Below are 27,993 nucleotides of genomic sequence, written 5' to 3' on the forward strand. Positions count from 1 at the left end.
CCACTTCAGCAGAACAGTGGTTTGAGCTTTTTTTTTAGAAATAGAGCAACAAATTTGTACCTCATCTTTACTGGTTTTCTTTTTAAAAAGATTAAACTTGCATCTCTGTAAAAGTTTTCCCTGTCAAGCTTTGTTTTAAAATGTATGCAAACTGAAATACCCAATTCCAATAAAAATTCTCATTTGGATTTTGTCTTGTTTTCTTTTAGTCATCAATTTTTTTCCACCCTGTTCAGGTTATTAGAGGTAATTCAAACTTTGTAAGTTAACTGGCTTCTAACAACTTTAATAAAGCGGGTAAGTACCCTACAAAATTACTGGGTGCTTGGATTCATAACTCGTTTTAGCCTTCATAGGCAAGTTCCCTTTCTAGCTATGCGTAACATTCTTGTCAAACGGTAGCGTTTTGCTCTTTCATCAGTCTTAGAATAAATATCATTCTTATTTCCTACATCCGCGCTGAAGCAAATACTGAAAAGGATGATGGATTTGCCATATACTGTATCATTCTTTCATCTGCTTGATGATTTATCTGTTTAGCCAGACTATTTAAAAGCTCACCATTTTAGCATCTGAGGCAGACGTGTTTGCATGCATGTGTTTGTATTTAAAGATGTATTGATATGGATGTACTCATGTTTTATCTGTAGGATACGTCACTGACTGAGGCAAACTCGTTCAGTCCTTCAATGCCAATGTCCCCCTCATCGATGATAAACCAGTATAAATTTGAAGATGAACCAGAATTAAGAGATCTCTTCATTACAGTTGATGATCCCGAAAGCCACATTACAGCCATTGAAACGTTCATTACATACAGAGTAGTCACAAAGGTAAGCGCCTGCTCGTGGCTGTAATGGCTTCCATTGATGGCAGTAGTAACATTTTCACTCTTCTTGCATACCATCCCTTGGGATATTACTAAGTTTAAATTACACCCTGTTTTTGCCATGAATTATAGACCACTAAAACTGTATGAAACTGTGCAGCAGATTCCGAAAAACACCCCAATATAAGTCTACACGCATAGATGCTTAGGTTTTTTATGCTGAGAAAACAGCTGATAATTCTTCAACAGCCAAAGCAGTTCTATATGAGAATAACATTTTCAGTTCTGATCTTCAGCAGGTTCAGCATTCAAATTCCAGCAGTGATGTATTATAAGGAACCTAGAGATCATAGACTCATCGAATGTTTTGGGTGGGAAGGGACCCCTAGAGGTCACCCAGCCCAACCCCCCTGCAGGAGCAGGGATACCTTGAACCACATCAGGTTGCTCACAGCCCCGGCCAACCTGGCCTGGAATGTTCCCAGGGATGGGGCCTCCACCCCCTCTCTGGGCAACCTGTTCCAGGGTTTCACCACCCTCATTGTAGAGAATTTCTTCCTTATACCTAGTTTAAACCTACCCTGGTTTAGTTTAAAGCCATCCCCCCTTGTCCTGTCACGGCTGGCCCTGCTAAAAAGATTGTCCCACAGGGGCCCCCTTTAAGCCCTGACCGGCCGCACTCAGCTCTGCCCGCAGCCTTCTCTTCTCCAGGCTGAACACCCCCAACTCTCCCAGCCTGGCCTCATAGCAAAGGGGCTCCAGCCCTCGGAGCATACAGCAGAAAGACCAATTCAGTTCAAAGACATTGCATTAGCCCAAGCATTTGTGACTTTTGGATCACTTGCAGACCAGCAGCCTTCATCTTGCCTAAATGTTACCTGCCACAAAGTCTTTCAGTTCCATCCTCTTGTAATTACAGCGTCCACTCTCACATGGACTTGCGTTTCCTCTTTACAGCTGTATATGATTTTTGGGGAAACTGCCACAATTCTCCAATGAAAAAATATTAGGAAACCGCTAAGGGTATTTTTAGCTGTCCTGAATGCAAGTTATTTACTGGAAGTAAGGAAGAAAGTCAGCCTTGTGAGACTAGCCAGCTCTTCTGGGATTACCAGCAAATATTCTGCAGGCTGCATTTTGAGAATTGCACTGTTAATTTATTTTACTTTGAGTTCTTTTTAAAAGATTCATTTAAAACCAAATTTTCAAATGGGAATTATTCATCCTTAAATAAGAGGGGATATCAATTCCTCATAAAATATTTAAGCAGTGGGAAGACAGCTATCTTCGTTAGGTTGCTAGCAATAATTTTCACTTTATGCATGTTTTTGCAGACGAGAGAACATTTTTTCTTCAGGCAAGTATGGAAGGGCTGTAAGGTGGATTGCTTTTGCTTTTTTATCTATTCTATCCTTTCTTATCGTATTTAATTTGAAGTGCTGGTTGCTGATGATAAAGTAATAGCATTCCTCCCACATACCTTGAAAAATTTTTTTTTCAACCCTCAAAAATGTTTAGATTACCAAAGCGTGTTTTGAGGTTTTTAGAATTTACTGGCATCGCATTATAAACCTCTGCAACAATGAATGCTAAACAGCACGCATTACTTTAATGAAAACATGGGCTCTTTGTGGCTTGATTCTAGAAGATAGGGCAGTGATCAAATAAATCTCATGGTCTGACAATTTTGCAACACTGTAATAAGCATTTTTTCCAGGCATTAAAGATTTGTTGGCAAGTTCTAACAAAGGGCTACAAAACTGGAATTGATGATGGAGCACAGAATCCATTAAGCAGCGCAGGAAGTGTTATTGCTATGATATGCTGAAGTTTCCACGTTTGGAATGTGGGGACTGTTGACTAGCGTCAGCAGGTCCCAAGGACGTCTGTCAGCTGTTTGGGGTTTTTTCAGAATGCTAAAAAATGGGCAGGGTTAGGGTAACAGTTGGACTTGGTGATCTTAAAGGTCTTTTCCAACCTAAACGATTCTATGGTTCCTCAGCCATAGATCACTAAGCACTTTAAAAGAAGTGCCCTAAAAGTAACGAACATAACGGTGATTGCTAAAAGGAAAATGCCACACTAAAATAATGATTGAAATCTTTTGGAAACATTGTGGTAGGCTTATTATTGTAAGTCACTCTGTGTGCAGCTTAGTGCTTGCTTTTCCTTTTTTTTTTTTTTTTTTACAATAGAACTTTGATTTCTTGCTAAAATGGGATGTGGTTTACCTCTTCAAGTAGCTGGTCATTGCACTTTACAAAACAGCAAGCAAGTAGCACCGGCAAAACAGAATCATGTATGCTCTCCCTTTAATTGCTCAGTGTTCTCCAAAACCTAAAATTATTTTGTTCTTTTTTCTGGTATTTTAACCTGGGCCTGTTTTTTCTGCCTCTGTTTTCAGACATCTCGTGGTGAATTTGACTCCAGCGAATATGAAGTTCGAAGACGGTATCAGGATTTCCTTTGGTTGAAGAGCAAACTTGAAGAAGCACATCCGACACTGATTATTCCTGTTTGTTTGCTAAAACTTAAGTTATTTTTATTTGTTTTTAAGATGACTCTAGTTTCATACAGAGATGTTTGAGGTCATTCTTCAGTTTCTGAAATCTCACAAATGTTAAGCCAACCTAGTTTCATTAGCTTTACACATATGTGATAATTAAAAATCCTGTAAAGGTATTTCTTACGTTTTTAACCGTGCCATTTGCAGTAATTTATGTCCTTCTTTCTTAGTTGTACTCATATTCTTCCGTACTGTGTGCTACAAGAACCTTGTTATACCACCTTAAAACTTTGTAACACTTTGGTTTTTGCGTGGTGGGTTCTACAAAGCATACCTATGGTTTTTAGTAAGTAGGAGAACTGTTATAATACCCTTAATATTATGCAAATTATGCAATCTATTTTTTCTTTTTTCCTTAGCCATTGCCTGAAAAATTCATAATGAAAGGAATGGTGGAACGATTTAGTGATGAATTCATTGAGACTCGAAGAAAAGCTTTACATAAGTTTTTGAACCGTATTGCTGATCATCCAACTTTAACTTTTAATGAAGACTTCAAAATTTTTCTTACTGCGCAGGCCTGGGTAAAATGAGTTTATTTTTATTTACAGTTATATTACGACTTGTGTTAGTAGAGTATATCAGGAATCTCCCTAGTTCGGTATTCAACAGTGTCCTCCCATGGCTTGTTACAGAAGTGTCAGAAGGCGGCAGGGGATTTATGGAATATTCATCCCCCGAGATAACCTTTTCTTCTGTGCTTTTGGTAATCAGGCGTGTGGCCATAAATACTGCTGTACGTTCCAAAGCAGTTTTTGTTGCTGCATTTTGGATTTTTTTGGCAAATTCACAATATTTCAACTCTGCATGCTTTTTGGGATATATAAAAGCTTCCAAGATTACATGAAAAATAGTATTTTAAATTAATTATTGTTTTGGCATGGCACTGTCTTTTTCAGCTGCTTTTTTTTTTTTTAAAGTTATACTAGCCTCATAAAAGAAAAATACAGCCTTTGAATTTCCTGTTGTATTTTTGCAAGATGAGTCCAGTTGAAAATTGGAGTTTTGTACTCAGAAAAGCCTGCCTCTGAACTTCAGCAAAGGTTATTCTAGCAACACATAAAAAGAGTTACAAAGGCAACAGACGGATTAATTCTTCCAGTAGAAAGATTGTTTGCTTTTCTCAATGACTTGTTCCTGCAATCATTGCCTCTGCTTTCCTGTTCAAAAGGCTAAATTGCAAACTAGGTAGCTCACCCTAAGGAATGAAAGGGCAAAGGTTCTCTGCCATCTTTAATCACTCTTGTGAGAGCATGATACACGGCATGCTCGTGCTTGCCCAGAAAGGCTTAGCTAATAAATGCATGACAGGTATGGTTCTGACACTGGTCTAATAAATTTAAAGTAAGATTTATACACTAAAAAGACACACAGAGGCTTATGTATGTAGTACCGTTTAAAAAAAAACCCAACAAACCTTCAAAGTATGCATTATTTTCAGAGAATTTTAAAAAGTACATAGAAGTAAACACGGCTTTTTTCTGCCCATAGGAACTCTCCTCACACAAGAAGCAGGGTCCCAGTTTGCTGAGCAGGATGGGCCAGACCGTCAGAGCCGTGGCATCCTCAGTGAGAGGAGGAGTTAAAAATCGTCCTGAAATGTTTACAGAAATGAACGATTACATGGAAACTTTTAGTCAGAAAATCAATGTACTAGACAAAATAGCTCATAGAATTTACAAGGAAGAAAGGGGTAAGTGGAAAACAAGTATCAATTTCACTGATTTAAGGAATTAATATATTGGAAAAGTAAATCAGTTTTCATTGTGCCAGGCAAAATGCTCTTTCCGGCAAGCAGGGGAAAAGGGAGTTTTGTTTTTATACTGTGCTTTTCATAATGGTCACTGTTTTGGCAGACCTTCAGGTTAGTTTGAATAGCTTCTTAATAGGAAGAGTTTTAATTGAACTACTTGATAAGGAACTTAGAAAGAAGAAAACACAGCAAGTAGGGCTATCTTGTTACTTGTGCTTTTTGGAAAGCTGCATGACCTTTTGTTTTGTACTTTCAGCAGAATGTAAATAGTCAGAGTTTTCTGTGCTGTCTCATACTGGCATAATGCTCTCTAGATTCCAGATCTCTCTTTTTATTTCATTCTGCACCTTTTTTCTGTGTTAACCAAGCAGTTTGTTGGGGAGTTTTTTGATAGCTTTAATGTTGGCCATAATTGCTGTCATGGGAAACTGTGCCTGTTAGAGTTTTCTTAAGAAGGATGACTTAATCTTGATTTTTTTCCTTAAGTAACAGCAGTTTGAACACCTACTTGGAACGCTAAATTACTGATTTTCTGAGATTGACCCTGATCGCAGACTAGGCCTGTTCAGAAGAATTTCCACTGGTCAGCACTTGAGGGATTTTATTGTCTATATAATATAATTTGCAGAGCTGCACTGTGTTCTTTAATAACCGAGCCCTTGTGCTTTATTGTGCAGTACCAGATCTCAGTGTGTCCTCACTAAATTGGAGGGGCCTTATAAAAGGAAAATACATGTTGGTGAAAAGAGTTCCTTTTGATATTGTTCGTTTCAGTGGAAAAAGCTGGCTGAGGTCTGTAGGTTTGAGGTATCAGTGCCAAAATATTTCTTGGAAAACCTTAGAATTCTGACATGCTCCCAAATGCTGCAGGTATCTTCTAGATTTTCCAAATAGTGCTTGGCAGAACACTTGTGTGCAGGGCCGCACTGTTGTGGATATGAACTGTTGATAGCTGTGATTAAAATCCTGCTTGCGGTAGCTTAACATGGGATTCTTGATTATCTCTTCCACAGAGTGGTTTTTTTGTCCAGTTAATCTCAAAGCAAATGTTACGCTCTTCATGGCACACATCTGCTTTGCATCTTTTCTTGGACATTTCTTCATTATAAATTCAGTTGTGATGAAATTGTGATTTCAATATATGGCTGATGTGTTCACAGTACCCTCCTGGGAACATGCAGCTTCCAGGTCATATCCAGCCTTGCCCAAGTTTAGTCATACAATCATAGAATTGTTTGGGTTGGAAAAGATCCTTAAGGTCATAGAGTCCAACCATTACCCTAGTCCTGCCATCCCACCACTAAACCATGTCCTCAAGCACTTCATCTGCCCGGCTTTTAAATACACCCAGGGATGGGGACTCGACCCCTTCCCTGGGCAGCCCCTTCCAGTGCCTGACAGCCCTTTTGGGGAAGGAACTTTTCCCAATGTCCAACCTAAACCTGCCCTGGCACAACTTGAGGCACAACTTGAGGCCGTTTCCCCTTGTCCCATTGCCCGTTCCCTGGGAGCAGAGCCCGACACCCCCCCCGGCTCCCCCCTTCTCTCAGGCAGTTGTAGGGAGCAATGAGGGCTCCCCTCAGCCTCCTCTGCTCCAGGCTGAACAAGTCCTGCCAAATGGAACAGTGAATTCTGGACCTTTTTCTTTCTGCTTATGGCTTACCACTTGACCTAGAGACATAAGAGAAATAATTCATAGAGTATATGTATATTTAGATTAATAAAAACTACTAAAGAAGGTATCATCTGCAGAACTGGAGTGAACTTCAGTGTGTCTTCTGCAGCTTTTGGGACATACCAAGGCTACTAGTTTTAATAACAGGATTGTGTAGTGAGGTGGGGGTTGGTCTCTTCTCCCTGGTAATAGACGGTAGGACTAAGGGAAATGGTTTGAAGTTGCACCAGGGCAGGTTTAGGCTAGACATTAGGAAAAATTTCTTCACCAAAAGGGTTGTCAGGCTCTGGAAGGGGCTGCCCAGGGAGGTGGTCGAGTCCTCATCCCTGGAGGTATTTAAAAGAAGGATAGATGAGGTGCTTAGGGACAGGGTTTAGTGGTGGGATGGCAGGGTTAGGTTAAAGGTTGGACTCGATGATCTTAAAGGTCTTTTCCAACCAAAGTGATTCTATGATTCTATGATTTAGAGTATTACTGTAGCAGAAGAATTCAGGGCGGTAGAAGCAAGTCATCAACTGCTGCCTAGGGTTGCTGTGGCTCATGGCCTCTGTATGAAGACAACATGAAGTAATTCAGATCACTGGGTGAACTGAATAGGACCCATCAGGTCTCTGAGCATCTGTGTCCTTTTAAAATGACCGGGGCATTTTTGGTGATAGGTTTCTACGAACTACTTAACTACAATACATTCATTGATTAGTTTATTCATACACAATGAACTGCAATTTACTTCTCCTGGTCATTTGAGCAAATTTAAACATTAGCCTCAGTCTCTTGCTTTGTTGAGAGTAAATAAGAGGTTGCAATTAGTATCACTTAAACATCTATTAATGAACAAAGACTAATATGTGTATGTGTTCCTGCTAAGAGTATTTTAATGAAATGAAGGAATACGGCCCCATCCACACCCTCTGGTCAGCATCGGAAGAAGATATAGCAGACTCCCTAAAAGGTGTGGCCAGCTGCATCGACAAGTGTTGCAAGGCTACAGAGAAGCGGATGGCAGGGCTCTCGGAAAACCTGCTGCCGATTTTACACGAATACGTCCTCTACAGTGAAATTCTGATGGTAAGGATTGCTTATGGCTGGATATAAAGTTTGGCTTAGCCCAGTGACAAACACGAGAAGAGGGTTTGCAACCGATGAAAGTGATTTTGCAGTTCCTCTGTTTACTGTTGGTACTAAACACGCAGAGCGTAGGATAGCTGTCCCTTAGGGAATCCGGTTGGTCCTGTTTCCCTTGTTAATCAGGCAAGAGGCACCCCTTCCAGATGAGAAGAGCTGGATAGTTTTGCATGGCAGGTAGCCCTCGGTAGCTGGGCTGCAGAATGCCTGGTTTTGCCATCTTCAGAGAGCTCTGCATCGTAGCAGAGAGGCGGGAACACAGAAAGGTTTGGGGAACAGCAGCTGAGAAAGACCTCCTCTGACACTGCTGAAATATGAACTCATCGAGTAACAGATTGTGTGGGGGAAAAGGAGTTGGAGAGGTTTTTCCCTTTCTAGGAGATGTTCCTAAACTATGTTTTCTTTTTCCAGAACAGCAGGGAACTTCCAGTCCCTGTGCCATTATATAAGCAGGTGTTAGTCTTTGTCATAAGGTGATGCTCTCAGTTCCCTTTATGTACGTATTTTTCTTACACTTGGAGAGAGTGTAAAAAAAATGAGGTTTCCGAATTTATAAACTCACTGCTGATGGATAAGCAACATAACTAACTGAATTCAGCATGTCATAATTCCCACTTGGCTGCCTCCAGAAAGCAGAAAATGTGTACAAACCCCTCTTTGTCTCGGTTTTGAGCAATGCAAGCTGCAATATCTGTTCTTGCCTCTCTGCTGGGAACCCAGCTCCTACCGCAGCGGTTTCTGAGCAGGGGCTGAGAGTGTGTTGCAGGCCATGGGTAGAGCAAGACCCAAGTTAACTCAGCCTTTGCCAGCACTGCGCAGGGCGCTGCCGGTTTCTCAGCAAGGCTCAGCTACTGAGAGGTTAAGAATTACTGCTGCAATGACTGCTGTCTTTAAAACCAGCTTCCCAGAAAGAGGGGCCGTATCAAATGTCCTGTATCTCACAGGCCTCATTATTTACATGTACGTGCAGGTAGATGGAGGTAGGTACTGCTTTGCTGAAAGGTCTGAAGAGATTACTGTTCTAGCAATTGCAGGTCTTCTTCCTCTCCCCCACTTCCAAACTTATTTTTCAGAATTCCTAAGGCTGTTACCCATGAGCCATCCCAGCCTTCATGCTATTGAAGAGATGCTGCCTGCCCATCACCTTCTAGTCTGCAGCCTGGCTCACCCTTTCTCAGGTCTCCTCTTTTGTCCGGAGCACAGAGAGGTTTCTGTGGGCAAACCCCGGAGTCACTACCTGGCTCTGCATGCCCACGTTACAAGTAGCTGCTGCCCATGCTTTTTTGTCTGCTTGCAGTGTTCTTGATGCCACACTTGCAATGCAGCATCAGGCTGCCTTGAGGTCCTATCTGGAGGAAAATCTTCCTCCAGTAGCTCATTCCTGTTCCACAATTGTTCTTTTCATAGAATCATTTAGGTTGGAAAATACCTTTAAGATCATCAAGTCCAACTGTTACCCTAACCCTGCCATCCCACCAGTAAACCACTGATACAAGCCAGGATGCTGCTGGCCCTCTTGGCCACCTGAGCACCCTGCTGGCTCATATTCAGCTGCCTGTCAACCAGTACTCCCAGGTGTCCAGGTCCCTCTGCAGAGCCTCCCTCCCCTCCAGCAGATCAACACTCCCGCCCAACTTGGTCTCATCTGCAAACTTGCTGAGGGTGCACCCAATCCCCAGATAAAGATATTAAACAGAACTGGATTTTCCTTTCATTTGCTGTGGATTTTTATTTTTCCTGCAGTTGACTTCCCTCTCGCAGTTTGGAGAGGGAATTACTAGTCACGATAAAAGATAGAAATACAGCAGGGGAAGTCACACATTAATCAAACCTGCTTTCAGAGGTGTGTTTAACCCCTCATCACAGGCACCTTTGTGCGGTGCTGCCAAGTTCATGAGCAAATGTGCAGAAGAAGGTGTGGTCAGTACAATACAGTCCTTGTATTCTCCAGTCTTCGGAGTTCAGCCTTAAACTGGGGAAAGAGATTAATTCATAGCTAAAATATTTACATCTGGACTGGCTCCTTCCTAACTGACTCACAGAGCAAATCTGGAGAGTGCAGAGTCCTGCTGTGCCTCGGGGTACAAACTGCAGCAATAAATTGGTTATGGGTCCACGGACAATTATTTGAGGGGTTTGTGGCAGGGTACCATTAAACATCACACCAAAAATTTGTAAAGGTGTAATAATGTGTTTTAAAAACACAGTCCGTCTGTTTGCCATTAGAAGTCAGCACTTGTCTATAGTTGTAGCACAGTAACATTAAAATCTTCTTGTAATGTAAAGAGTATTTGTGATAAATTTGACAGTCATTGAAACAGTTTTAAGAGAGACAAAAGAAATAGTAAAAAAGAGAAAGCATTTGTAATCTGAAGGAAAGCTGTTCCAGAGATATTTGGTTTGCTTCTGTGCTCACAGCTAAACATTTTCTGTATTTATCTAACCAAAAGATATTCTAAGCTATTGAAACACAGATTTATGAGCATTAGTATGTATTGCTAATCTGTTACTCAGAATTGCCCAAGGTCAGATTTACCAGATTTTTCTAGTGAGTACCTGTTGAACAGAAACGTTGAAAAACTATTTGAAAATTAACCTCTCAAATTATTCTACTGTGTTTGTTAAAGTGACAAGATTTCAAAGGGAGCTCAGTCAAATAAGACAGCTAGAGAAGGTAGAGCTGCTTGTGCCCTGTGCTGTTTCAACCTGCCCTATGCTAGAGGTGAATACTGAAAATCTCTTTAGTATGTGCAGAAGAAGCAGTAAAACCAGTTGTGGCAAGGTAATGTAAAAGAAGGGTTTGAGATTTGTAACTATATATGTCCCAATTCTGATTTGTTTTTTTTTGAAAAGGACTAAAGCCTTGCAACGTTTCTGCGGGATAAGCACACCTGAGTGTGCTTTTACAGATGAGGAAACTAAGGCAAAGAGGAATTTGTAAGGCTTCCTCAAGGTCACAGTGCAAATGAAATTGGAAGTGGGAATTTAATCTGTAATACTGTTCCTGGTTTTCAGTTTAACAAGTAATGTTCCTTCCCCTTTCTAGTTATTTTTTGACATTATGCTAAAAATCCGATACCTGATAAGACAGTTTTAAAGGAGGAAATAATTACATATGCTGAAAATAAGCACGTATATCAATGGTAGAACATCTATCATTTTTATCATAATTCTATCTGATTTTACTGAACTACCTTTAGCACTTACAGAATAATATTGGAGGTTAAAGTCACAATTTCAGTAATGCCTGGTATACCATTTTTAGTCAGTTATTCTACTTTATATTGTAACGTTTACTCCGAGAAGAGACTTTTGTTCATGAGATTGGGCAAACTCATGGTGCTGTTCTAAAATACCAATATATCGTAAGTTGAGCTGATACTAAGTAAACTGCTGTTGCAGTTTTTCTCGTACCACTAGCAGTGATTTTGGATTTACTAAGATTCTTGAAAAACGCCTAAGATAAAACACAGGTATTGAAAAATAAGTCTCCGCTAAATGATTGTAAGATTTTTGTTGAGGAAAGTACATATATCGTGTCAAAATCATTAAATGGCATCATTCTGTGATCTTGCTTAATTTATTAAATAGCCAAGTTGTTTGATGTTTTTCTGAATAAATAGCTAAAATGTGGTGCAGTTTACTACTTTTTTTTTTTTTCCTCTCTTCTATGTTAAGGGTGTTTTGAAAAGGAGAGACCAAATTCAAGGCGAGCTCGACTCCAAAGTTGAGGCTTTAGCCAATAAAAAGACAGAAAAGGATCTGGTGAGTACGTACAGAAAGCTGAAACCTTCCAGGCCTTATTCTAACTGCAAAAGATGATTCCCTAGAGAATGCACGTCCTCTGAAGCCGTGCTTTGTAACTGGATGCTGTCTCTGTAATTCTCATACTTATTCTGAAGAGGTTTGGTCTTTGTACCTATGCATGCCAGGCGCAGGCCACCGCGAGAAAGATGCAAAACCTCAGTGGATAGGCTGCTGGAGCAAAGGACTGGTAATAGTGGGCGACCACTGTGTTTTGTCAACACAGACTGTGCCGCAGCTTATTTTTAGCATTTCTGTTTACTTCCACACTGGGGGTTAGAAGAAAGTAAGCCTTGCCGCAGCGCTCTTGTAGCTGCTGCTCCATTGAAGTAGGAGAGGAGGTGGTTAGAATGAGCAAGGCTGTTCATTAAACTTATTTAAAATAAAAACTGCTGGATTCTGGTCTTTCAGGTTTCTGTCTTACCTGCTTGGGCCCAGGGACATTTTTTTACTTGCAGTATGATGCCTTCATTCATTCTAGTGAAGTCAAACTGTAACTGGTAGCCCATGGTGGTAGGCATCCCCAAACCCATCGGTGAGGCTCAGCGGGCCGATTAAAAGGAACTTTTGGGGTGGGCATTGGCATTTTTAAAATTTTTGATTGTTTAACTCTCCAGCCTAAATAATGTCCTTTTAGCACAGTGTTAACACAAAGTGTTATACAGGGTAAATGATATATAAAAATGACTAAATAGTAATCACTGTAACTTTTTAGTACATCAAAGAAGAAAGTCCTTGACATTTCAGATACTTTTTATTAGGGTTGTTGTAATTAGCTGTCATGTAAAGATGAGCTGCTTAGGTTTTGGCACTTGGAACGCATATTTTTATTTGATTTCTTGTCACTGAGCCGAATAAATAAGAATCTGTTATCACTGTTGGATATCTACGACGGCTATGGTATATTTTGTAACAATTTGCCTCTGTGTACTGCAGCGGGACAGCAAGTAAATGCCTCTGGTTTTGTTTTTTCCTGAAGTTCTGTTTCCTTATGTCTTACACTGTCCTCCCATTTCACTGCCTTCGTGGTTTTGTTTCTCTGCTTCCTCTGCCGCTTCTCCTGTCCTTTCTCCTTAGTTGATGTATAAAGTTTGGAGCTGTTATAAAACGCAGGGAGGATGGTAAGTTGGAGAAGCCCCCCAGGCTGGGAGCTGGGGGAGCGGTGGCAGGTCCCAGTCCTCGGCTGGCTGCAGGCCACCATGTCCCCAGCACCCCACGCTGCAGCCATTCATTGCATTGCATGTAAAAGCACAGTATATATGAAGAATGATCCTTACAGCTCCCTTCCAACTTGAGATCTTCCACAATGCTAAGAATTGCAGAAAGGAGTGTTATATGTCATTGCGTAAGTCATTTGTACCCAGCGAGTCGTATCGGCTTTTCAACGTTGCATCCCTTTTAACCAGCGCTTCCCATTTGTGCGGTTTGTTGGCAACCCACTAAAACCAGTTGCGTTTGCAGAGAGTGGTTCAGCGATGAATTGCGGCTCCTTGCAGCTTGTTTAGCAGCTAGTCCACCATAGGGAAGGGAACATTGGCCTTCCAGTACCTAAAGGGGGCCTATAGGAAAGATGGGGAACGTCTTTTTCATAGGGCCAGCTGTGTTAGGACAAGGGGAAATGGTTTTAAACTAGAACAGGGTAGGTTCAGGCTAGAGGTAAGGAAGAAATTTTTTACAATGAGGGTGGTAAAACACTGGAACAGGTTGCCCAGAGAGGTAGTGGAGGCCCCATCCCTGGAAACATTCAAGGCCAGGTTGGATGGGGCTCTGAGCAATCTGATCTAGTTAGCAGTGTCCCTGCTCACTGCAGGGGGGTTGGACTAGATGACCACTAGTGGTCCCTTCCAACCCTAAACATTCTATGATTCTATGATTCTATGATTGCCTGGCAGGACACGGTCCTTTCAGAACACATTTCTGTTATAGTCGGGGTCCTCAGACAAGGTGCGTGCACTCTCTTGTCCCAAACTGTTAGAGAAAAAAAAGGGGAATATTTTTCCCTTTAACATAGTATTGATCATACCATGGTGATTTGATATCAACAGTAGTTTACTCCATAACAAGATGTTTGTACTTGCTTCCATTAAAATTTTGAGATCAGTTCACCCAACCTGGTCTTTTTTCACTGTTTCTCTCTTTCCAAAACAACTTTGGGAAGAGCCTTTGGACAGTGTGATTACCCAGGTGTTCAGATCTTTGCTTTATCTTTCCAACCCCTCTATTTCTTACTCATTTAAAAAAGTCTTGTTTCTGAGAACCTGATTCTCCTTGCAGTCTCATGAGAGCAGTAAACCAGATGTCTGTTAGTCAAAACTGAGCATAAAATCCTTTGTTCTCTAATTGAGTGGCAGCTGTATCCTGAAGACTTTTCTTAATTAGAAGTTGAAGACTTTTTCTGTTAATGATAGTTTGGCCACAGAGAACGGTGTACTGCCATTTTTACCCATGCAAGTAACTTTAAACTGTTTTCTGAATCATTTTTTTACTACGTTTTAATTTTTATGACATGTTGAAATATTTTGCTGACATTTCTAACCAGGCTGATTTCAGAATAAAAGGTGGCCATAATGCAGGTACCGTTATTGGACTTGGTGTCGAACACTGAGTTTGGCTCTATTTGCACATTTCTATTCCTAAGCAGAACTCATGTACCTTCTAATGATCTCATAGGTGTCAGATTGAACTTGTCAGTGCAATCTAGTAGCCAGAAATTCTGCTGACAATGAGTGGCATGAACTCTAATCTCATTTGAAGTACATTTCCACCATAGATAAGGAATCTCAGACTGTCATTAGAGCTGATAAAAGGCTGTGAGATCTTTAGCGGTGGTCACGGCAAACATTAAATGATTTAACCAACAGGAGGTTATACAGCAGGAGAATACAAAACATCCCCAAGGTCAGTGCAGCTGAAATAGGCTGGAATCGCAAATTATACCTTACGAGGCTCATTGGCTGGGAAAAAAATGTTTTCTCGAGCTGTGCTGCTGCCACCAGGCTTTCAGAAGGCTGCTTGTGGTGCTGCTAAAAAACCAAAACCTTGTCTCCCACTCCAAAAAGTAGTCCACGAAGCAGACGGCTGTTCAGGCTATGAAAGGTTGGAAGACTGTGATTTTGGATGCAGGCTCTGGCAGAGATATTTGGGAGGACTTTGGTGCTTATCTAGGCCTTTCTTACCTCCAGAGATGTGGGAGTTTGTGGCTCCATCGCTCCCATGCTCCATCCTGAGGGTGTACGCAGCAGTACTAGTGCATCCCTCGCTGGTTTGGGAGTTTTTAACTGTTTTGGTACTGCTACTGGTGCTAATAGTAACTCTGACAAAAGGTTGGTATAATGTGCTCTGTCAGAACCGGGTAAGCATTAAGTGCTAACTTCAGGATTCTAGTGTTCAGGCTTGAAACTAAGCAGTAAAGAGATGAAATGCTGAATCTATCACATTCTGAATATACCTTCTGTTTTAACTCCAGGCTAAAAAGGCTTGGTATCACCAAGCTGTAGGATTAGCTCATGCAGCAGACAGAAATTCATGCTATTTTGCACAGCGAGACAGCGTGAAATGTGGTGTCACTTCCCAGGTCATTCGGCCATTGGGCCAAGCCTCTTTGGCTACGGGTCACGCTGTTCGCGCCTGGCAGCGCTCTGTCCCTGTCTGGCTCCCACCTTCCTGCCCCAGGGTGCGACGTCTGGCCAGCGCTGTGCCATCCCCCTCTAGGGATCACCGGTGGGAGGTTTCATTTATCACCCTAGCCACCTCAATGAGATCCATGTAAGAAAACGGATTCAGAATCCTATTTAATTTGCTGGATAAATCGTGACAATTTACACCTTGTGAATGAGGAGCACGCTAGGCAGATGCTTTTGTCGAGACCAAGCCGTTCTTTGATTTCTGCTGGCATGGCAGCAGACAAGGGTGGCATTTGTGTTACTATTCAGTTGTGAAAAAGTAGATCTTAAACCTCTCTACCTGAGATGATGAAGGGTGGCATAATGCTGTCTTCAGAGCTTAAGTCCAACCCTTGCCTTGATACAACACATGGTTTCTTTGGGGCTTTAGGGGGTGATGTTTAAACCGTATATCCAGGCGGGGGTGTAGAACAGAGTCTGTCTGTCCACATCACGTTGTGACCACACTGTGGAAGAAACTCGTAGGTCCTGAAAAAGGCAAGACAAAACCAAATAGTAAAATAAATGTCTGAGTATAAAGAACAAGATAAGGGGAAGCTGCTGCAACCAGGACTTGTAAATGGGAGGAGTTCCCTACGTGGGCAGCCCAGCTCCTTCCCATATAGGGGCTTCTTCCTTGCTAAAGCAGAAAATGGATTCAACTGCCTTTCCTACTCTAAATCACCTAAAAATATTCACTGTTTCCATTATTCTGTGTGCATTCATTTTTGGTATTTGAAGGAATGGCAATTAGCTTGGGACATGCCCAAGATACCGAATCCAGCTGCCTGTAACTCCTTTAAAGGTGATTTTCCCCATATTTAACTAGATTAACCTTTTCACATTGCATACAGCGTTGGTAGCTGAAATTACCCATGTCCACAGTTTGATTACTGGTCTGGCTAGAAAATTGAACGTGGGCTTTTCAGTAAAGTAGAAATAATATTTTGTATTTTGTTCTTGGTTAATGAGCAGTATTTCATTAATCTAGAAGCATCGCAAGGCAAATCAGTGTAGAAATCAAGTCTAACTACAAATGTTTCTTCATCTGCGTGTTGTGGCATGTGGAGAAAATCCATTCAGATGAAATTTTCAGTTTTACTGTTGAAGGAGTTTTTGGCTACATTAAGAGCTGAAGGATTCCAGTATGTCAAACCAAATTGGGATCTGTGGTTTCTGGCTTAAGCGTTGGGCTCAGTTTCTGTCACCGTTTCAGGCAGTGCTGCTTAGTTTGTTTCTGGCGGGGCAGCACGGCCGGCTGTTGCTCTGGAACATTGTCCTCTCTGCATGGTTCAAGCTGGAAAGCCAAGACTTTCCACATGCTGCTCTGAGTTCTGACCTTTCTGTGTTCTGGCAATAGCCTAAGCACTCCTTGGCAATCCTGGAAGTTAATCCTGGAATCCTGAAGGTCCTACCAATGAAAGCGCCAGCTCTGCAGAGAGCACGAGCAGCTATCCCACTTCACAGGGGTGTTGTATGAGGAAAAAACAATTTGCCTGACCGCGGCATACAAGGACGAAGAGGGAGGTGAATGGGACCTGAGTTGCAATGGAAACAATGCGAGGAGATTGACTTTTCCTGCTGGATGTTCCTTGTTGGCGGTGTTTCTGCCTGACCTCCCTCCCGCACAGCCGGTCGCCGTGTGGTCCCGGCGGATGGGTTTGCACTGTAGCTGCAGCAGATGTACCTCGTCGTGTGAGGGGGTGCCAGCCAGAACTGACCCAGCTGATTAGTAAATGACAATCAGTAACGAAATTATTGAGAGGACTGGAAGACTCATTAAGGAGAGGGCCTCTGCCCACTTACTCATGCCCATTAGCTGAAAAGTCACTTTGCGCATCTACAGTAATTCGAAGAAAATAATGTCTGTAGAGTAGCCCTCAAGGTTTTTGATCCTGGATTGCTGAAAGGATTCGCTGAAGTTTCTTCTCTGCAGAAGTCCTTTGGTTTAATTGCTTTCCTTGTTTCTGTATTTCCCTCTCTCTCACACGGTCACACCAAGGTTAGTTCCACAGGAAAAGATTACAAGGTGACAAGCCAGAAATCAGAAAGTTTGTGCTTTTTGATTTCTGCTGTTTCCTCCCCATTCTGGTTTCTCCTGAAGTTATCAAAGGTCCTGTCAGGGGTTGCTCCGTTTTTCTGGCCAAATCTGATTTGTATAGTTGATTCTGCTTCAGTAAAGCTCTCTATATTTTCCTTTTTCGATGCCTTACTGTCAAGTGCTAGTAAAGAGGCGCCAGAGTCTATAACTTCTCAGACAATAAAAATATCTTCAGCAACACTTTAATTCTGGTCTAGAATTTCTGTTATTAACATTTAAGAAATCATACCGAGTTACTCATTAAGAATAAAATTTAAATTTATCCCTGGGGATGATTTTCTGTGCTAAGTTAAATACCAGCCTTGGTTCTGCAGTTCTCTTTGCCTGCACTACAGTTTCAGTCACTTTTGAAATGGTGACTTTGCTAATGTTTTTTTTTAATGTTTACAATTCCCATTTAGTTCTCAGAAGAGATTGGGAAACTTGAAGACAAAGTGGAATGTGCCAATAATGCTCTGAAAGCAGACTGGGACAGGTGGAAGCAAAACATGCAGTGCGATATGAGATCAACATTCGCTAACGTGGCCGAGAATAATCTCCGTTATTACGAAGAGGTAAAACACTCGCTCATAGCAATGTTATTTTGTCAGTGATTATTTCGGTGGAGAAGTCCACGGGTTGCGGGTAAAGAGGAATCCTTGCATTTTAGTTCACACCTGTGCTAATTCCAGAATCGTTTTTTGCGGGAAGAGGGAGGCAGTCATCCTTAATTCAACACGTTTCAAGCCAAACATATTTTATGTGTACCCAAGTGGTTGATCCCGAGTTCATCATCGACAGAGGGCACTCTTGTTTTACTAACCACAACAATTCGGAACCTATTTTTCGGTTCAGTGTCAGCTGTTGTATTTCAGGTTGGAAACCTTTTGCTGTAACTGCATGAAGAAAGCTCAAACTTGTGTAAATGCTCTTGTTGAGGAAAATGTTTAAATGTGATTCCATTCCGGACAGCACATTCAGGAAGACGTTGTTGTTATTTCTCTAAGGAATTGTCTTTTGTGAAATCATCAGACTTTACTAGGATAAAGAAGAGCAATGTAATTTTGAGAAGTCAATATGAAAAGCTTACTGCACTTTAAAAAAATATAAATGCTGCAAGTGTATACAATTAATACATTGAATCTTTTTATAATTGAAACTTACTACTTGAGAAAGAAAGAAAAGAGATCTTTATTTTCAACTCAAATGCCACAGCTAATATTCTTGGTAAGAATTCCCTTTATAAGAATATACACTAAGAAAGAGAACTTGAAAACGTGTAACAAAATATGTTAAGCATTCTGTGACATTTCTTCCTGGGGAAGATCTCAAAGTGCACGTTTTGAAAATATCCCAGATGTCTTGAATTTTTTTAAAGAATTTCTCCTTATTTGGGGAAAAACATTGGAACACACGAAGCCATCTATGAATCATAAATTGGTAATTTTCACAGATGTATGTTGACATCCGTAACTTCCAATCCCGTGTTTTGAACTTTTTAGGGATTGCCCGTTAGCCAATGACGGTGTCCTGATTTTACACATTATTTTGTTAAAACATAATTGAAAAGACAGAGCTCTTGATCATCAAGTCTAATTAATTAACATACAGCCTGCGAGATGCACGGACATTGACAATCTGTTGTTACATATTAAGATCAAAATATTTTCTGAAATCAGGCAGCAAGCTTTTGGCATCCTCTCACGTTTTCTTCAGTTATTGATGATCTCTGACTTCTATATCAGCAATATGTATGTTAAAATGATACCAAATATATTGGAATATTTTGCTAATGAATGATTAGCTAAATTAAAACACCAAAATAATTCCTGGTTCTCTTTCCTCTCTAGAAATGCTTTTTGCTGAATTAGAATTTTAATTCAGAATGCCAGAGCTCGTACTGTACGTGAAATTACAATCATTAAGTCAAACTGCAGGCAATGGTTCAGCTATCTCTGTAACTGCCAGTGGTTCTTAAATAGCCTCTGAAACACTGGACAAATTGGTTTATACCGAGACATTATTTTTTGTTGGTGCTTTTCTTGACTATTGAAATCTTCATAAAATGCTTTTGCGGTTATATCTCGTTTATAATATCTGGATTTTAGAAAAAAACCCCAACTTCTCTTACTGCAGCAGTTGCAGTAGTAGAAAACTGTGCTAACTGTATCGCTCCTTCTTGGCAAAGTGAGGCCTTACCAATGTTTTTCTGTTTTCTTAGAAAATCATTATCGTAATCCTGACATTCAAGAGGATTTGATAAAATTAATATTAGACTGGGAGTTTTGCTCTGAAACATGCACGTTTATTTGAGACCTGTGGTTAATGCTGATGGTTAATTATCGGAGAAGTGATTACTGTCAGAGGCCCTTGTATGACGAACTGCCGGTGTGTAACGCGCGCCTGAAAACAGCAGCAGCAGAAGCCCTGGCGTCTGCTTTCACTATTTGGAAGTGAGACTTCAGGATGGGAATCTCAGCAACCTGAGAATCAGAATATGATTTTTATGCTTTCGGTAGAAAACAAAATCCTACCTTAAAGATGATGATTTGGGTCTCACTCCTTAAACTCATGGACAAGCACAGTGCCTGTACAGTGGGTTTCGCTTGTTCAGTCATTACTTGCATCACTGACGTTCTCTCACATCTCCAAAGTTAAATTACTCATTCATGCTCTTGATGCACCATTTGATGCTTACGAAGCCTCTTCTTGTTGTAGTACCCCTCATCTTATTCCTTGCCTTTTTTTTTCCCAAAGTGCATGCTCCCCAGGCACCACAGATGCCATGGATACGATTCAGTTGCCTGGCTTTCCTGTCCATCTCCTATGAGGAATCATCTCCTGCTTTCTAACTCTGTCACTACCTGCTTCTCCTCCTTTCCACAGCTTCCCTGCCCCAGTTCAACTCCCATTCTTGCCTCTCCACAAGCAGGTCCCATTCCCTTCTCTACGGCACTGTTTCACTGCACTTCTCATTATTCCCCAGTCTTGCTGACTTCATTTGGACTTCTTGCTGACTCCATCACTGGAGCACAAGGCTGCTGGGGAGCGGCTGAGGGACCTGGGGTGTTCAGCCTGGAGAAGAGGAAGCTGAGGGGAGCCCTTATCGCTCCCTACAACTGCCTGAGAGGAGGGGGGAGCCGGGAGGGTCGGGCTCTGCTTCCAGGTAATGGGTGATGGGACGAGGGGAAACAGCCTCAAGTTGTGCCAGGGGAGGTTTAGGTTGGACATTAAGAAAAATTTCTTTACCGAAAGAGCGGTCAAGCATTGGAACAGGCTGCCCAGAGAGGTGGTTGAGTCTCCATCCCTGGGGGTGTTCAAAAAACATGTAGACGTGGCACTTCAGGACATGGTTTATTAGGCATAGTGGTGTTGGGTTGATGGTTGGACTTGATGATCTTAGAGGTCCTTTCCAACCTTAATGATTCTATGATTCTATTTCCCAGGCGCAGAGCCTAACCAGCAGTCATTCCCGTTAGTGGCCACTCTCTGCATCCCTTAAATTTCTGAGAACTACAGAGTATTGAGAGCCAGACATCTCATGTTGTCTGGTGGCTTTTGCAGTAGAGAATCCAGTCCTTCAAGACTGTAAAAACTAAAGCTGGTGTGAGCAAGTACAACATAGCAGTGTGTCAAAGTACACTAGAATTTCTAAACCGTTATGTCGTCTTTGTCACAATATGGGGAAACAGTCTGACCTTACATTTGTTTGGATTTTTCCTTTACTGTAGATGTCTGAGGATTCTGCTGTCAACTTGTCAAGCATCACATAGCTGGCATAAAAGAGTAGGTCTCCCTTAAGCAGAATCAATGTTACATGAAGTCCTACTTTAAAGTGTTACCTGTAATTATATTTCTCCGGATCTACTAATTCAAAACAAGTAGAGGTATTTCTGTAGCCTTCCAGTTTATTGACTGTCTACATTTCATATACTTGAATAGGAAGCGTTCCACAGCTGTGGAGTGGCCCATCCATGCAGATCTGTGAGAATGAAGGCTTTCCTGTGATGACATACAAGCTATGCTGTAATACATTTACATATAATGTCATTTTGTAGCCAAGAATTACCATGACTGACCAATCATTTGGCATTCCCATAGCTGGTCTCAAGAGTTCATAGAGTTCTCTACTTCCTTTACTTTGCTTCTAGAAAAGAGCAGAATACATGCTGAAGTCTCTCTCTATTCCACAAAGGCTTAAAGCCAGTAACACACTCTATTAATAAGGACTGTGAGTGCACTGCTAAGGTCGGGAGGACTTTCTGAAACAACATGAAAAGGTTTTAATTTTTTGAAATTCAGAACTCCTATTTCTGAACTAAATGGCACTGATTTGTTTGCCTTCAGAGAAAAGTTCTTGAACGAAGTGTGTGTTAGCACTGTACCGTTTATTTTATTTTCTTTCCCCATGCCTTAGGTGTGACACTGTTGTCTGAAACAGCACTTTAGTCCAGAAGAGGTATCTGCCAGACAGCAGAAATCACAAACCATCCACAGGGTGGAGCTTACAGCTGAGACGTCTGATGGTCACCGCCAGTATTTTCATTAAGTTAGGTCGAGATATTCTGCAGAGCCCTAAAGATGCAGCTATTTTCATTAAGTTAGGTCTAGATATTCTGCAGAGCCCGAAAGACGCAGCGTTACTAAAACCAAAGCAAGGTACGGAGCCGGTGGCGGCGGTGTTACTATTCAGCTAGCACGTCTGCGGTGTTCCGGGTACAAATCAGCAAAACCAGGCCATGTTAAACTCTGGCTTCAAAGAGCAATTAAACATTTACCATTTTTTTTTGGTTTTGTTGTCCTCACGTGTAGTCTCTGGGATATTTACAGCATGAAAGAAAAAGAAACACTTCGGTTTTTCTCAGCAAAGAACGCTGTTGACCTATTCTATTCAGAAAAAGCACCGGAATAAGTGGCTGGATTCCACAGCCCCATCCAAAGACTACTTAGACATTACAAATCCAGCAAATATACCAGAGTTTGGTTTTCCACTGCTCATGAGGCACTCTAGTAAATGCAGGAAGATTGGGGGGTTTTTCATTATGTAGGATCATGTCTCATTAGTTTTGGCATTGAAATAACGTGGTTTTTCTTGTGCTTGGATGAGCCTTTGTTTTAAAGCATAGCCTCTAATTTTATTTTTCTCATGTCAGACTAATCCCGTTAAACCTTTGCAGCTTAATCAGATAAAAAGCTAGAGTATATAAGTATATAAAAGCTTTGGGATAGCGAGATCCTTGCTGGTATTGACAGAGCTTACGCTTTTCCAAAAATACAAATAATTTCCTGATTTTTCTTAACTATTTCAAGCATGATTTAGTTTCTTTCTGTGACCTACATTGTTGCACAGGCATAAATTGATTTAAAAGATTCATTAGGGCAAAGCAATACTCCTTCCCCATTACAGGAACTTCCTTCTACCTCCAAAGCCCTTGTGTACCTCTGTCTGGTCGAAGCTGTAGAAAAATAGATGAGATTTGTTGGTTGCCCTAGAGGCCTCCCTGGTGATGCATTTAACTGGTCATCTGGTTGCGTAGCAAAACGTTAGCTGCTCGTGCATGTTGGTCACGTCCTGCCTTAGCAATGCCTGGGAACTGAGCTCACAAACTTCAGGTGATTGTCAAAAGCTTCCGTGTGAGCCGGGATCGGTCTTTGAGCCCTCATTCACTTCAACCGGAAAAATTTCTCTTAAATACTTTCAGGAAGACATTTTCGTATAGTGGGATTTCTGTGCACTCCAGTTTTGTTTCCTTGCACCCAGTAACTATAAAAGTATGGGTTTTTTCTCTCTCCCAGACACACACGAGACTTGCTTTTCAGATTCTGCTCCAGAAAATGCTATCATAAATGATATTTTTAAGGTATCAACCATGGAAAACAGGGAACTGGAACAGAAACACACATGACATGCAACTCACTGCTTCCATTAGCATCCCTACTACTCCTTCTATTTTTATATCTCCTTTTTAGTTAGATAGGCAGTTGTACTGCATGAAAACCTTTTTGCTGGGTTTTTTTTTTTTTTTCTAAAAATGATGTTGCAGAATAGGGGTGTGACCTGCAGTAGTAATCAGAATATTTTAGGTAAAGTAGCCTCATTTAAGCTCTCGCTATTTCATTTTGTGTATTTAGGCTTTTTTATGTCTTCTGCCGGGCTTTCACAAGTAATTGGATTATGAATTTCAATCCTATGCATGCACATTTAATTTCCTGGGTTTGGTTTTTCTTTTTTTCCCCCTTTCTCTCTCCTTTGCGAAAGCTGCCTGATCTTCCAGATCTCCATTTTCAACCTCCCGGGAGAGTGAAGTAGAATCATTCTGTAATAACATTGAAGTACACATCACTAACGAAACGTCGTTGATGCGGCTCATGCTTCACAATATAAAAAGCTTGAGCCTAAGGCACAGAGACCTAGTTTTGTTTCGGTACGGTTAATTATAAAACTTGTCAGCTGTAGCGGCGCTGTGCTGTCTGACAGGGAAATGAGCCACCATTGCTCTTACATTTTGGAAAATGTGTTTCGGTTATATAAACGAGGCTAAATTAAAAACTGAATAACTTGTCTAACTGAAAGAAATGCTTTGCATCTCTGTCTGGAAAGGCTTCAGTAGATCGTATCTCTCTGCTTAAGCAACATACTGTGATTGCGTTTTAACACGTGCAGTTTGGCTCCGTGTTGCACAGATAACAGAAAGGCATTTTTCCGTTCCAGCCCGCGCTGATGTATGTATTTTAATTCACATTACTGAAATCACAGAATGACAACGCATGGAGTTACGTGCTATAAATTAAACCGGTGGTTCAGAAAAATAAGTCAGTCATTGCTAACAAGCGACTCTTCCAGAAACAGTGATCGTTTCTTGTCCCACACCCAGAAAAAGCCTCGGAAAACAGATGTGCCTTGCCGCTCTCGAGGATGGTAATCCAGGCTGGGCTCTAGCAAACAGAAATCTGCGTCCAAGCGCCCCAGCGAAGACACGCTGCCAGCAGCTGCCTCCTTGCCACTTTAAAACCAAGATGCCACCTTCCAGCTCAAGCATCTCAGATAGACTCCACTGCCAGTGTCACATGAAGTAGGGGAGAATCTAACAATCAAATCTCCAAGGCTTTACACAAAAGGTCAAAAAGACCTTTTCAGTCAGGAATCAGTTTGGAGCACTTGCAGATCACCGCTTGCGCGAGCACTACTTCCACCGTTTCTCCCTGATTTGTATTTACCATTTCAGAATAACATTTCTCCCAAAAGCCAGTGAAGAAAGCAGATTTCCACACGCATCTTATCCTGTTACTCCTCTCTTTTCACAGTGGTCCAAACCTGAGATGCGCGCTGAACAGCAGCTTGATGTTGTTGTGTGCAAAAGCAGCAGAAGTTAGGTGGGGATTTTGTCGGCAAGATCAGAAAAGAAAGATTGAGGGAGTGGATTCATGGCCTCCATAGTCTAGGGGACAACCTACGGGTGACAGGAACAGCCTCCACCATGCCTGACAATGACCAAAAGCCTATGCAGAAATAAGCTCCCGCGTACTCTTTTCCGTGTGGTCTCCTAGGTCAGCCGGCTGGTTTAACCTCCCACGTTATCTTGCAGACCCACGTCTTCTACTCTTTTATGTCTTCAGAGAAGTAATCGCCACTGACTTCTGTTTGCTTTTTCTTGTTATTTTTGTCACCCATCATTTTATAGGTATCCCTGGTTCTGTATCCTTGTGTCATCGTGGATTCCCCCAACTCGGGTCACCCTGTGTTTCTTCTTTGTTTTGCTCTTTGAGTTTATACTTTAACATTATTTGTGACTGCCAGATCCTCCATCCTCCCAGTCATCTGCTTGCACAGAGATAGCCAATAATACCAGGACCTAGGCTCTTTCATAGAATCATAGAATGTTTTGGGTTGGAAGGGACCCCTAGAGGTCATCTAGTCCAACCCCCCTGCAGGAGCAGGGACACCGCTAACCGGATCAGGTTGCTCAGAGCCCCATCCAACCTGGCCTTGAATGCTTCCAGGGATGGGGCCTCCACTGCCTCTCTGGGCAACCTGTGCCAGTGTTTCACTACCCTCATTGTAAAGAATTTCTTCCTTATATCTAGTCTAAACCTACCCTGGTTTAGTTTAAAACCATTACCCCTTGTCTTGTCACAGCTGTCATATAATGTCATATAATTAAATCTACATATTTAATACATATTTAATGGCAGAGTTTTGAAATCATTCACTAGAAATGTCAAGTAAGACCGAGTCAGGTGGCTGTAAATTGAAGCGGCATGAACGCCGGTGTATTTTCTGTGTCTCCTAAGCAGTGGCAGATGGATGCCAGTACTTCTCTGTGGCTGGGCATAGCAAATTGAAAATTTGAAATTGAAAATGAAACATAAGAGGTTTCAGTTGAATATGAGGACGCACGTGTTGACTGTGAGGGTGATGGAGCCCTGGCCCAGGCTGCCCAGGGGGGCTGTGGAGTCTCCTTCTCTGGAGATCTTCAACCCCCGCCTGGACGCTGTCCTGTGCCCCCTGCTCTGGGTGAGCCTGCTTGAGCAGGGGGGTGGCACTGGGTGAGCTCCCGAGGGCCCTGCCAGCCCCTGCCATGCTGGGATTCTGTCAAATTACTGCAGCTTGAATAGCTTATGGCAAAAGTTTTCACTTAGGAAATGATTCTGGTTTCAGGGTACTTGACTTAATTCAAAGTTCAGATAAGTGGAGTATGCTGTCCAGGTTTCAATATCAAAGAAGCTATTTCCTGAGAAATATCAGAAGACTTATTTATTGTGAATATTTCAGCTTCTTCATAAAAAAACCTGCGTACAGTAAGCAGTAAATAAGCTGCGTTGTCAAGAGCAATAGCTATGAGTGTGTAAGTCAACATTTTATTGGAACATTTCCATTTCAAGGTTGGGGTTTTTTCAGTAGCATCAAAACAATAAAATTGTTGCATGAATTCACCTGCCCTGTTCTAATGACAGACTTGAAATGGTAAAAACCTGGTATTTTGGGTAAGAAGCATCAGCACACCATGGGTTACCTAGCGATAGCCTTGCCGTGACTCTCAACGCTATCAGCTATAATGGTTTGCCAACCTGCCAACACTCAGTTGAGCCAAATTGAACCAAAGTCATATGGGGATTTTTTTTTCTTTTTCTTTTTTTTTTTCATTTTACTGCAGACTTACAGTCTTGGTGCTTCTGATTAAAAAAAAAAAAAAGAGTTTGTACAATTATAAATACATTTTTCCGTGAGGAGAGAAATGCCACTTGTTGTGAGGATGACAATTTCCCCACCGCCTGCCTTTCTGGTCCCATTTCTTTCCCAGTACTCAGGGGAAGAATGTGTGTTTAGAAGAAAAAAAAAATGGTTTAATTTAACTTGGAAAGGAAATTGGGTGTACAGTAGGAATCCACAGAGATTACAAGGGAACTGTGCCTGACAGCGCGCTTTCTCTTTGGACGAGATCTTTGCCTGTAACTAAAGGGAGAGATTAAAGAGGAGCATAATTAATGTTAGCATCTTCCACGCTAACCCGTACCATTCCGATGCTCACACTGTGCGCTCGTCATTACGGCAAAGTGACCTTTACAGCTCGCTCCGCCCGTTGGCTAACGCTTTGCGTATCACCCAGCTGCCTAGGAAACCATCTTCTGCTCTTACCATAGCCCCACAAAAGCCGCTTGTGACATTGCACGTGTATTCTCCTTTTTTTTTTTTTTTTTTTCCTTCTTTTTCTCCTTGGCTACCAGTTTTACAGAAATCTTTCTGCTGTACTCATATGTATCTGTGTTTGGTTGTTGGTTTTTTTTTTCAGTGCCTTGCTACATGGGAGTCCTTCCTAGCATCTCAAAGAGCGGATCTTCACGTGGAAGAAGATTCTGAAGATAGGCCTTGAGTAATATCTCCGCTCGATCTCTGCCTTTTCCACGCAGTTTCTCCCAACCAAAGAAGTGCTTTATACGAGATCAGATACATTATTAAATTAAAAATCAGTGAAATGCCGGAAACCAGCTTATTGAAAACTCAGGTATTGTAGTCCTGAAATACATTTTGGAACATGCTATATATTGCTTTATATTGCTTAGCTGTGATTTTACATATTTTTATGTAAGTGTTTCCATACAATTGTATTCATAAATATTGCATAATTTGGATATAAAGTATTTTAAATATGTAAAAATAGCTCCATTTTAATAAAAAGTTTAATAAGGAAAGCTTGTCTTCATTCTGTATCCTAGTCTTTAAGAAGTATTTTGGTATTTCAGCATGCTTGTTATAGTCTCTTTGTTGAATAATTTCCCGTAGTTGTAAAATTACCGGGCGTAGTCTTCAAGGAGCTCTTTAGGATTATTTTAATAGCTTGTGCTGGTCACCCAACGGCAGCGTGGTACGGAAAGATGCCGAACACGTTCTGTGAGACTAACGCTGCTTTAAGGTATTGTTAATTCAGTTTTCAGTTTGCGGTATTTACACATCTATTAATTTGACATTTTTTAAAGGATGAAGGCAAACCTGCCAGCTC

General features: G+C 41.5%; 1 protein-coding gene across 1 annotated transcript; it reads left to right on the plus strand.

Moving 5' to 3' along the window:
* Positions 1-654: 654 nt before the first annotated feature.
* SNX7 (sorting nexin 7) lies at positions 655-27,514 on the plus strand. The gene is made up of 8 exons (XM_009647502.2): positions 655-833; positions 3,234-3,344; positions 3,755-3,919; positions 4,887-5,088; positions 7,692-7,891; positions 11,627-11,713; positions 17,917-18,069; positions 27,286-27,514. Exons 1-8 carry the CDS (start codon positions 690-692, stop codon positions 27,364-27,366), a joined length of 1,143 nt encoding a protein of 380 aa, XP_009645797.1. The 5' UTR covers positions 655-689; the 3' UTR covers positions 27,367-27,514.
* Positions 27,515-27,993: the final 479 nt, after the last annotated feature.

The sequence above is a fragment of the Egretta garzetta genome, unplaced genomic scaffold (assembly GCF_000687185.1).
Source record: "Egretta garzetta isolate BGI_Z169 unplaced genomic scaffold, ASM68718v1 scaffold149, whole genome shotgun sequence".
Classification (NCBI taxonomy): Eukaryota; Metazoa; Chordata; class Aves; order Pelecaniformes; family Ardeidae; genus Egretta; species Egretta garzetta.

Excerpts from the sequence above, each read along its gene's own strand:
- SNX7 (XM_009647502.2), top strand. The coding sequence starts at position 690 with ATGCCAATGTCCCCCTCATCGATGATAAACCAGTATAAATTTGAAGAT. Across the intron at positions 3,345-3,754 it reads ATCCGACACTGATTATTCCT|CCATTGCCTGAAAAATTCAT; the intron begins GTTTGTTTGCTA and ends TTTTTTCCTTAG. Across the intron at positions 5,089-7,691 it reads AATTTACAAGGAAGAAAGGG|AGTATTTTAATGAAATGAAG; the intron begins GTAAGTGGAAAA and ends GTTCCTGCTAAG.